This window comes from Sitophilus oryzae, unplaced genomic scaffold (assembly GCF_002938485.1).
Source record: "Sitophilus oryzae breed Bouriz unplaced genomic scaffold, Soryzae_2.0 scaffold_1639_pilon_pilon, whole genome shotgun sequence".
NCBI classification, from domain to species: Eukaryota; Metazoa; Arthropoda; class Insecta; order Coleoptera; family Curculionidae; genus Sitophilus; species Sitophilus oryzae.
Genome location: NW_022146324.1, coordinates 850,500 through 862,980, shown reverse-complemented (window position 1 = coordinate 862,980; position 12,481 = coordinate 850,500). Strand labels below are relative to the sequence as shown.

The 12,481-nt window shown below is 30.5% G+C and overlaps 1 protein-coding gene across 4 annotated transcripts in view; it reads left to right on the top strand.

The window, feature by feature from the left end:
• The window catches only part of LOC115880644 (ATP-dependent translocase ABCB1), an 80,568-nt gene extending 70,637 nt beyond the window's left edge, over window positions 1–9,931 (top strand). For all 4 annotated transcript variants that reach the window (XM_030897924.1, XM_030897922.1, XM_030897923.1 and 1 more), the window contains exons 20-25: window positions 541–640; window positions 699–858; window positions 2,326–2,564; window positions 2,629–2,788; window positions 3,620–3,766; window positions 9,629–9,931. In XM_030897924.1, the coding sequence (XP_030753784.1) occupies window positions 541–640; window positions 699–858; window positions 2,326–2,564; window positions 2,629–2,788; window positions 3,620–3,766; window positions 9,629–9,823 (1,001 nt within the window). In that variant the 3' untranslated portion in view covers window positions 9,824–9,931. The remainder of the gene's footprint in view (window positions 1–540; window positions 641–698; window positions 859–2,325; window positions 2,565–2,628; window positions 2,789–3,619; window positions 3,767–9,628) is intronic.
• The last annotated feature ends 2,550 nt before the right edge of the window (window positions 9,932–12,481 follow it).

Here is a 12,481-nt window from a genome sequence, read left to right as displayed (position 1 = left end):
TTTTGAGCCAACATACCCATTTGGTCATTTTAGAAGTGTGGTCTGGATTTTAACGCGTAAGACAGTGATGTAGGCAGCTTAGTAGAAAATAAAATGTATTAAAAAGGGATAAAAGTTGGTGTGATACATGTCTTCCATGCGGTATTGCCGGATTTTGCATTAATAGTTCAAACCGCACAAGTAGGCGTTTATGGAAAATGTTGCATCTAGGGTTAGAACTTTATTTTTTACAATTAGTTACTCGTTTCATAACAGATGTAATAGATTATATTTAGCTTAAAATATTATTTTCATTTCAGTAGTATACATGAAAATTTTCTACACACATTTTCCTACAAACGTAAAAACCGGCAACGCTGTATGCCGCTTTTGATTTTGTCTCTCTGTCTGTCAATCGGTCATTTATGTTATTCCTTGTCTTACACGTTAAAATCCTCAGACATAATATAATGTTCCCAATACAAATTTGTTTGCTCCAAAGTTTACAATGTATAATATAATAAAATAGCCCAAAATATAATATGTTTAACATACTTTTAGGTTTTTCTAGAGCTATTATACTGTTCGCCTTCTCTGCGTGTCTGTATTATGGTGGATTTCTCATCAGAGATGATCGCGTTCCCTATGGTGACGTCATGAAGTTAGTACATTAAAAGCATATTAAAAAAATTATCTCATCAATTATACAATGTTTTTAGAGTGGCACAAGCGTTAATTATGGGAACAGTGTCCATAGCAAATTCATTGGCGTTTACACCGAATTTAGAAAAAGGGTTGATCGCAGCCAAGAAAGTTATGACTCTTATCAATAGAATTCCTAGAGTTGATGACGCTATGGGTGCTATCGCAAAAGAAAAAGTAAGTAAGCTTTCGACAGACGACAGGTTGCTGGATAAACATGACAGTGACAGTTGTGTCACTGTTATGTGTCATCTCTTTGAGCGGACAGACACTTCATACAGTTTGAATTATTACTATTTCGAAATACCAATTTTAAATAACGACACATACCGGATATTTTTCGAAAGTGGCTCGCCCCTATAACTTTTTTTATTTTTTCAAACAAAAAAAGGAGCAAAAATCTAACTATATAAATCAAAAGGAGGAAGAGGTTTTGCTGATAAATAATAACAGTTTAACAAAAAAGAGAAAAATAAAGTAAAAGAATTCTTGTAGAACAAACGCAGAAAAATGTCGTAATTATAGATAACGTAAACTACAGGCAAATAGTCTACCAACAACTAAATATTCAGTTTGGTTGGATCAGAAAATAAAGTAAAAGCTGTTTATCCAACCCAAAAAAATGTCTCAGTTACATACACAGCAAAAAAATCAAATTAAATTATTAACAACTATTAGTAATACTACTGAAAATATTACAATACAATTACTACTGATATAATTACTGAAATAGAATTAATGCAATTTCTATATGAAGACTACACGGGAAAAACCAGATATGTCACATTTTCGATTTGAAATTAAGATAGCGACACGACTTTATAGGCAAATATTAGCGTTATTCGAAGCATCATCGAAGAAAGCAATAATACGCTTAGTCACAGAGATATTTCAGCTTGGTTATTTTGTCGTACAAGGGAAAAACCAGAGTAGTCCACGCGTAAATGGCAAAAACCAGAGATGTTCTTACGAATGGGCGACAAGCATGCATCTTGCAGTTAGTATTACATGTAGTAAATTTATGTATTGTAATAAAAACCTAGTTAAATATTAATTTTCTTCCTACAGCAAAAAAATAATAGTTTAGATTTAGGTTTTATACAATCTTTAATTTGACATCTCTGGTTTCTTCTCTTCTTTTGTTTTGCTTTTTGACATTTTTATTTCGGTATCTCAGAATAACACGATAATTAACAATATTAATAATTCAGAGTTGATAGTAATAGACATTTTTGTGATTATTCAATCATAAATAATATATTTCTTTAAAAATTAACGAATGGGGATAAGATTCTAACACTAATTTAGCAAATTATTATTTTAAATTTATTTTTCCAATACGTATTGAGTAAAAATTATTGGTTTTATCACAGCCAAGATATAAAAAATTAAGACATATGATGTGTTGCTCTATTTAGAATAAATTTTCTATGAAATAGAGTAAAAATATATCAAGGGCACCATTTAAAAATCAAAGGTTGTGTCATTTCCGGTGGAACAGGAAGTGACCGAAACTAATTGAATACGTAAATCAATCCTGATTTAAGTCATATACCAAATTTTGTTTTTTCTTATCTAAAAAAAGTTATAGCTACTTTTGAGAAACACCCGGTATAAAGTTTTAATATTTTATCGTTTTTTAAGGCCGATGGAAACATAACATACTCAGACATTTATTTCCACTACCCAACAAGAGAAAACATCCAAGTTTTGAAAGGTCTAGATTTATCAGTGCTTCAAGGAAAAACAGTGGCTTTAGTTGGCCCTAGTGGTTGTGGAAAATCAACCATTGTCCAACTAATTGAAAGATTCTACGATCCAAAATCCGGAACTGTTTCACTAGACGATCAAAATATTAAGTCTATTACTTTAGCTTCACTAAGGTATCTACAAACTATATTTCTTTTATTTTAAAATCAACGATATTCTGGACTGATTTTGTTATAGGTCTCATCTAGGTATCGTTTCTCAGGAACCAAATTTGTTTAGTAGAACGATAGGAGAAAATATAGCTTATGGAGATACAGGTAGAGAGGTTTCTATGGCCGAGATAATGGAAGCAGCTACGAATGCAAACATACACAACTTTATAACACAACTACCTCTAGTAAGTTTATAACAAATAAAAATTAACATTTCAAAGATTTGAACCATTGATTGAAAGAATTGGGAAGATACGCAACCTAATGGGCAAATTTGTGATAAGGCTGATTTGATTTCCTCTTACGTCTCAAATGCTGTACGGTGGAGCCTCTACTCGTTCTGCGGCCAACGCAAAAAACACTCATTTTCACTAATTCGGCTAGCGAAAACCGTTGCCGTATTAAAATGTGTAATATCTGGAATACGTTTTACGAAAATATCTTTGGATGAAAAATCCGCGTTTATGTATTGAAAATTTATTCGTGTTAAACATAGAATAAACAACAAAAACAAAAATTCTTTTATAGGTACTGATTATTTTGTATGGTCGAAAAAAGTAATTTTAGTGGGCTTGGAAATGACGACTATTGACATTTACCATAATATTTTACATATGAAATAACAGCGATCTTCATTTCCAAACCAACTCTGACGCCATTCTTTCTTTAATCATATAATATTATATTAATATAAATGATAAAAAAAACCGTATTATTAACGTACTGTACCCAAAATCTATAAATTTACGGATTAATCCGTAGTTCTGGCAACACTATCTCCGGCAACCACCCACTCTGTCGACTGAAAGCAGAACTGCGGTACAGTATTCTTTATCCGCTGCGCTGTAAACGACTATCAGCGTGCAGCGGCGCAGAGCTAAACTAAATCTCGGACGGGTTGACTACATATCGGACAGACTTTGTGCCACGAAATCGCACATAAGGTTGCGCATCTTTTTATTGTTTCAATCAACGCTTGAACGAAGTTAATAATATATTTTTTAAACTTTAATTAGGGTTATAACACGCAGCTCGGTGAGAAAGGCACTCAGCTATCAGGTGGTCAAAAGCAAAGGATAGCTATTGCTCGTGCATTGATTAGAAACCCTAAAGTACTACTTCTCGATGAAGCTACGTCAGCTTTAGATGTAGAAAGTGAAAAGGTAAGCCAAAAAGTAGATAAGCCAGGGTAATCCAAAAATCTCAATACCAGTAAGAAAATTTTAAATAATTTGTTGTTTTTTAAAAATTATGCAGAACTAATATTTTATTTTTAATCTAGAACTGTTAGCTTCATTCATAACCTCGAACTTAGTGGAATAAATTACTAGTTTCAATTATACTTTATTTTTTTTTAGTTTACGATCATGTTTAAAAAACACAATTAAAATTAATAGAATATCCTAGAAACAGCTAACAGTAGTTTATGTAAATACATATAATTTTATATGCTTTATTGTCTAGGAGATTACAAAATCCAATTACAAGACAATATTAACTCAAATAGATACAACAAAGTATAAGAAAAAGTATGCTAGATTAAATCATTGTATCAAACCAAATTAAATCAAATTAAATAACCATCAATTCAAATCAATGGAAATAATAAAAAATTAATATATCTAGATTTTCCACACAACAAAATATCAATAAAAATTAAATAATAAACTTATATTACTAACTAATATTACCAACACCCTACCGAGGAATCTCAAGATTTCCAACCCTAGAAACGGCACACAGAGGTGTTTCTCTTTCTCAATTGTAAATTCGGTGGAATTATTTTGGGAATTGAGATGATTGAGAAAAGAATCCAGGTGTCTATCTGTTCCATTCCAGATTATGAAAGAATTGTCAACATATCGAAACCAGATTTTAGGTTTGACTAGTTTGACTACTGCAGAGCTGCCATTCCATATATGTATATGTTACAGTGAAAGTCAGAAATTCAGTGATTGTTAACGTTCACTAGGAAATACTAGCAATTACGGATTGGTCCAGTGAATGTGGTAATTTAAAGAGATTTGTCGCCTTTTCCTAGTAATTTCTAACATTGGCAAGTGAAAGTAACATTTACTGAAGGTTGCCAGTAAAAGTTATTCTATTGTACAGGGTGAGTGTGGTGAGGAAGAATGTTGGTGGAAGTTAGAACAAATAAAACTTTTAAGAATATTGGATCATCTCAATATTCAAGCTGATCCACATGTCTTAAAATTACAATTTACTTCTTTGGTATATTTATGAAAACTTATAGAAAATCAAAGCAAAACCTTTGAAGGCGGGTAAAAGGACAATAACTCACAATCTTTAAAGTTGTTTAATTTAAATTAAAAAAGTTATTGTCCTTTTACCCGCCTTCAAAGGTTTTGCTTTGATAATATTTACTCACACTGGGTTAGAGAACGTTTAGACTTATAGAAAATATCGAAATAACCTCCTAAATATTAAAAGGGAAATCGTAGTAAACAGTTTAAAGCGTACAAAACAATTAAAAAAAAACATTTATAAACATAAGTTTACTTATTGGTACAAGGTTTTTTAATGAAGTTCTTCATCGTGGACAAAATAAAGTATGCCCGAATTTTCTTCAAAGGGAGTTATTCATTTTTTCATACCCGCTACTTTAAGCATATCAAATCGTTTAATAAATTCATCGTCACTAGAATCCTTAATATATTTTTCTCTTGCACGCTTAACTTTTGCTATGACTTCATTATACTGCAAAAATAAAAAACAAGCACTATTACATTCTTACTAGGCGAGTGCCTACTTTACCTTAATTTTTCACAGAAAATTTCTTCCATAGGGAAAATACCGCACAGTACTTTTTACAACGATAACCACAAAAAACAACGCAAATTTACTCCAGATGTATGTCAACGTTGCCAACGTTTAGTCCAATTTAATGTTATCCTTATATTGCCTATTATTGAACTTATTCTTATTTATCCTTATATTTTACAACATGTGGCAACCGCGCTAACTGGATTTTTCAAACTCACACGTGTGTTAAGTTAGCACAACCACTTTAAAAAAAATGTATGAAACTATGTGGAATAATTGCCGTAAATTAGCCGTAAATTTGCCGTGAAAACTAAAAATTTGCCGCTCTTCGCTAAGTATGTTAAATCGATGGTTGTGCTAAGTTAATATTAAGTTAGCACAACCACCATTGGAAATCAGTGCAAGAACATAGTTAGGAATTTTATAGTATAGCAGGAATTTATAGCCGTTTTTTTGCCGTTCTTAGATACAATTAAAAAAAATATCCTCCGATCATTCTCTATCCCCCTGCAACAAAAAATGTAATAGCGTCAAGGTCATATATTAAGTTAGCACAACCATTCCAGTAAACGTTAAGTAAAATGTCTGAAATTAGGTGGAACAATTTCCGTAATGTAAATTAGCCGTAAATACACCATGCAAACGAAAAAATTTGCCGCTCTATTATTTGTTTACAAAATCGATAATTAACGTAAACAATAACGTTAAATTAGCGCGATTTTCTTAAAATTCACTAAATGGGATCAATAATAACTTTTTAGTACAAAAGGAATATACCGTAAAATAAGCCAAATCGAAAAATTGCCGCTCTATTATTTCTTTATAAAATCTACAGGGTGATTCAGGCTTCCGAAAAAGTTCTATGTTAGGTTTTTGGTTTGTGAATTTCATTTCATTTTTTTATATAATATGGGGGCAATTGTAACGCACATTTTGAAAATATTTTTGTCAGCATACAGAGCGATTCAAACATATTTTCTAACCAAAGTTGTATATTTTTAAATGGGATACTATATATTTTTTTAGCTGAGTGGATTTGCCACTAAATTTCTGTTTCAAAATACCCCAATTTCATATACTATACCTAATGGTTTTTGAAATATAAGCGTTTTCAAACTAAGTTTATTGCTTATTTAAAGTTCTCTGAATATTCTAAATTCGAAGAATTTAAAAAAACATTAACAGGAAGTACTGAATAATAGTGTCTTCTTCAAAATGCGGTCTACCAGAATTTGCAATCTTGTTTGATGTATAAAAGGTGAGTCAAAATTAAATGTTGTATTTCCATCTACTATTTTCAATGAAACACCCTGTATTTTGTGTCAAAATCGAAATAAAAGAAGCGGCACATTTTTTGATTTCACGGCTTGTTTACGGCATATTCCTGTTATACTATAAAGTCATTATTGATACCATTTAGTGAATTTTAAGGAAAATCGCGCTAATTTAACGTTATTGTTTACGTTAATTATCGATTTTGTAAACAAATAATAGAGCGGCAAATTTTTCGTTTGCATGGTGTATTTACGGCTAATTTACGGCAATTGTTCCACCTAATTTCAGACATTTTACTTAATGTTTACTGGAATGGTTATTGCTAATAACTTAATATGTGACCTTGACGCTATTACATTTTTTGTTGCAGGGGGATAGAGAATGATCGGAGGATATTTTTTAATTGTTTCACAGAACAGCAAAAAAAACGGCAAATTCCTGCTATACTATAAAATTCCTAACTATGTTTTTTCACTGATTTCCAATGGTGGTTGTGCTAACTTAATATTAACTTAGCACAACCAATGATTTAACATACTTAGTGAAGAGCGGCAAATTTTTCGTTTTCACGGCAAATTTACGGCTAATTTACGGCAATTATTCCACATAGTTTCATACATTTTTTTTAAGTGGTTGTGCTAACTTAACACACGTCAAACTCACTGCTATCGTCCAGGCAATGTAGTATTCACTAGTAAAAGTTGGTTTCAAAAATAGTTGTTGAACTTTTACTGGCGTAGTCTTAGCAAATCAATGAATGTGAGCTTTTACTAGTAATTGTTAACAATCACTGATTTCTAACTTTTACTGTAGCATATACAGGGTGGCGCACCTCATTCGCCTCGGTTGATTATACAAAAACGGAAAGATGTGGAAACAAAATATTTTGTGGGTATATGTGGGGAGGCAATGTGCACAATTTAAAATTATTTTGAAATATACAGGGTGTTTCAGAACTAAGATCCATACCAAAGTTATGTTTTTTCTTATGGAACACCCGGTATTTTATTTCATATGTTTAAAATTTTTGGTTTTTGAGATATTTAGAGATACTTAAATGTGCATGCGACAATAGAATAGACTATTAACATCTAGTACATTACTTTTCAGAATTAATTCTTGTGCTGAGCTTAAAGGTAGAGAAATAAACATTACAGAAAAATGTTATTGCTTTCTTAAATTTATACAGGGGTATCAAAAATTGCTGATCTATTTTAAGGAATTATTTTACATAAAAACTTTGTTATTTCAAATACAACACCCTGTATTTTTTATAATAAATCGAAGTAGATTCAAATGCTCTTTCAATCTATATTAGGGTTTCCTATACCTATTTAGCTCAGATTTTGAATAAAGAACAATTTTTCAATAAAATGGCAACCAAGAGAACTAGTGTCGTCATGGCAAGTTTCTAGTGACAGTTAGTAGCTATTTTCAAAATCGAAATTACTTTATGGACTTATTTAAATTTATAACAGTTTATACTTTCATTTAATTTAACCCTACAATAGTTTAATAAATATAATATTTATTAAATTTGAATTTATTATTCTATCAAGAAAACCGAAGAAGTAGTTCTTTGGTTTATTTTACGATGACTTGTAGATATATGGATTTTCTATAAAAGAGCCAATTACTCCTCTGCGAAATAGGACTAGTAGTTTTTCAAAGGAACGCTTATTAGGATGATTCCTATTTGGATATCTTTGATCATAAGATCTTGAGGCCAAGAAGCAATTTTCCTCACAAAATAAAATCACTAGTAACATATCCATTCGTTCCGCCAGCAAATACTGCTTTATCTTGCTTGATAAAATAATGAATACTTATTAAACTATTGTAGGTAAATCTAAGTAAACTGTTATAAACTATAAATAATAATATCCATAACTAATGACGACTTTGAAAATAGTTACTGACTGTCACTAGAAATTAGCCATGGAGACACCAGCCATCTTGATTGCAATTTTATTTAAAAATCGCTTTTTATTCAAAATCTGAGCTAGATAGGTATAGGAATCCCTAACATAGTTTAAAAGAGCATTCAAATCTGCTTCGGGTTGTTTTAAAAAATACAGGGTGTTGCATTTAATAGTAAATAACGAAGTTTTTATATAAAATAAACCCTTAAAATTGATCAGCAATTTTTGATACCCCTGTATAAATTTAAGGTAGAAATACTATTTTTCAATAAAGTTTATTTCTTTGCCTTTAAACTCAGCACAAGAATTAATTCTGAAAAGTAATGTACAGGGTGTTAATAATATATTCTATTATAGCATGCAAATTTAAGTATCTTTAAATATCTCAAAAACAAAAGATTTTAAACTATTTAACCCTTATAATGCCTTTTTTGGGCTCAAGAATCCAAAAATAAAATAAAATACCAGTGTTTCCATAAGAAAAAATATAACTTTGGTATGGATCTTAGTTCTGAAACACCCTGTATATTTCAAAATAATTTTAAATTGTGCACATTGCCTCCTGACATATACCCATAAAATATTTTGTTTCTATATCTTTCCTCTAACTTGAAAGTAAGAATTATGCAGACAGCACCTAAAGAGTTCCATCACTCGCCCAAGAGGCAGTGAAGTTGATAACGATCAGTGATCCTTCTGACCGAAACGTTATGTTAATAAAAAAAAAGTTAAATAAAGACAACGGAAGTTCGAAATTCTTTTAGTTTCAATAAACTTTTTATTTATAACCATATATTCTCTGGACGGATGATAATCAAATGACACTACTCGCAAATTTTCAAGTATAATATTAGTGGTGAAAGTTAAAAGTTCGTTAACTTTTCTACTAATTAAAAATTACTACGAATAATTTTGATATTCTGAATGCTTACATTGAAACTAGGGAAACAAACTGCTACGCCAATTGAAACCACTAATTTATTCCACTAATTTCGAGGTTTTGGATGAAACTTTACAGTTTTAACAAATTATATCTCTCTCTAGATTGTCCAAGAAGCATTAGATAATGCCAAACAAGGCAGAACGTGTATTACCATCGCCCATCGTTTGACAACCATCCAGGATGCCGACCTCATATGTGTGATCAGTGAAGGCAAAGTAGCAGAACAAGGCACCCATAAAGAACTTATCCAGAAACGGGGGCTGTACTTTGGATTGCACGCGCTACAAAGTTCCTAATTAGTTAAGTAGAAAATTTAGTAGTATTATGTGTATATAAGAATGTTATATTTATTGTAAACAAATTTGTCTGTCAGTGAGGTGAAAAATAAAACACTTTTATATAAACATTTTCTTTTAGTTTTAACCACAGCATATTCATCAGACAGTCTCCGTCGACTTACATAGTTATATTTACATAAAACTTTGCGTACTTACCTAGATATTCGCTTCTCTTATGTTATGTAGCAATTAGGGATTGGCATTACCGGTTTGTCGGTTAGCATGCACTAAAAACTCAGTAAAATTATTTTAAGAGTTAAATTGCGGCAAAAAAAATATGGAATAATTTTTTATCACAACACTGAAACCAATAAAATAAGTTGCTCTGGAAACCAATAAAAGTTGCTCATCTTTGAATAAGAAGACTAAGGAAGGAGCATAATGCTATCCATGTATTCATGCATGGTGGGCGGAAAAGCCACCATAAAAGCTCTCTAGGGTGGGGATCCTTGACAGTTCTGTTTGACGATTCATTTGACACATTTGAATTTGATTTAAAATTTTTTGGATTTGTCAGTCTTATTTTATGTTATTTATTATTTATTCTACTACTGATAGTTGTATAAAGGTAGTAAATCTAGATGGAAATTGTGGCAGAACTTAAATTAACAGTGACACTATCGCGATTTATCGAAAAAGACTCTAAAATAGTTGGTTGTGTAGCGTGCGGTAGATCTCGGCAAAAATTGAGTGAAATAGTGGAACAACTTTTCGCTAGTAAGTGACTATATAATATACATACGTGTAGTAAACCGATCATTTATGAAATTCACTTAAATTAACTAAATTATATATTTTTTCTTGCATTTTTAGCTTTTATTTATTACTTGTCAAGATTAGATGTCAAAGAATTTAGATACGTTAATTTGACTTACCTGCTTCAGTAGCGTATCGGATGTTTGTGTTAATAAATACTTATTATAACTTATCTATTTTTATTAGAATTATATATTTTATAACAATTTTAATAACTACCAACATTTATTCACAACGTAAAATAAAACAACAAATTATTGAGTCTACCCCACGTCTACCCTACACCATAGTTTTACATTTTTTAAATAAAATTAGAACGACACTGATAAACCGGAATTTAAGTCGGCCATATTTGAGGCCCATCGCGGTGTACCTAAGATTTTTGATATGCTCCTTCCTTAGTCTTCTTATTCAAAGTTGCTCATAAATTCGTTCGAATACATTAGCAGAAAAGTCTGTTGTCAATTAATTAAGGAAAATCTGTTATTTTCAATAAGACAAAAAAGCAAAAGCCAACCAAGCTTAACCAGCTACACCACATAAGGATATAAGGTATGTTTATTAAACAAAAGCAAACAAAATGTAGGTAAGGAAAAAAATAAAACACTTTTTATAAACATTTCTCTTTAATTTATCAAAATAGTTTTTAGTATTTATTTTAAAAAACCATTCAAAAATTTAGATTTTGTCATAATAATAAGGAACTTATTTATGTTAACTTGGATATCGTAGAAGTTAAAGCATACATACTCAAAAATGCGCTATCGTAAACCGTCAAAATTAAACGTACATGGCCTGCTTTACACTCTAACTAGGAAAGTACATACAAAGTACATACTGTTTTTAAGTAATTTAACACCTATATGATATAGTCTGTCCGACAATAGAATGCATTACAGTGGCAGTTATTATCTGTTACTTAACTTAAAAGTATTTTACGGGTACCTACTGGAAGGCTACTAGATAGTAAACTTCTAATAAAATTTTATTTTTAATACCCTGGTATATCAGTACCGCCTAGTGTTTAGAATTATCTGTTTATTGTCTTATACTATTATCCTTGTTTGGTAAATTCATACTTAATTTCAAATATTTTAATATGTCTGTAGTAAATAAAAGTCTAATAATCTTTATTGTCATTAGAGTGTAGGTAAGTTTTGCTTGTATATGACAACTCGATACTTGTATATGAAATATTCATTTCTGGTTGCAAAAAGAATATGGAAAGTGATGGGAATAATCGAATTATTTTCACCATCGAATAATTAGTAATAATTCATATTTCACAATCGAATTAATAATTCGAATTATTTAGTAGTATTATAAATTTAACCTAAAAATAAATTCGTCCCAGCCTTAGATTAACAATAAAAGTCCCAGCTAGTGCTCGTCTAGGGGCTATTTTAAACAAATCTGAACCATTGCCACACCTATATTCTATCACTGAATAAAAAATAAAAAAAATATTCTTTATTCAATGTTCAATGTATTCTATTAACTGTGCCGAAGCCGTTTAATAAATTAAACCATAATTTAAAGTTTTAAATTTAAAAGTGCCGAGTTTATAAATGTTTCAATTCCTATTGAAAAGCTCATATCTAAAATAAAAGCTTCTTCTAAAACGATATAAGTATGTCCTTGTTTACGTGCGGTTCGTATTTCTTTTTGTTTTAACAGTTGCAATCAATAATTATTTAGATAAAAGAAGAAAATTAATTTTAGTGTTCGGCAGGTGTTTTTTCGGTGAAATTTGGGTGAGATGGAAATGAACCAAATAATAGTAGTATTCTTTTCTGAACAAATGAAAATTTTCACTTAAACTAATTTATTCCTACGTGGTATAGGAAATAACAATGATTT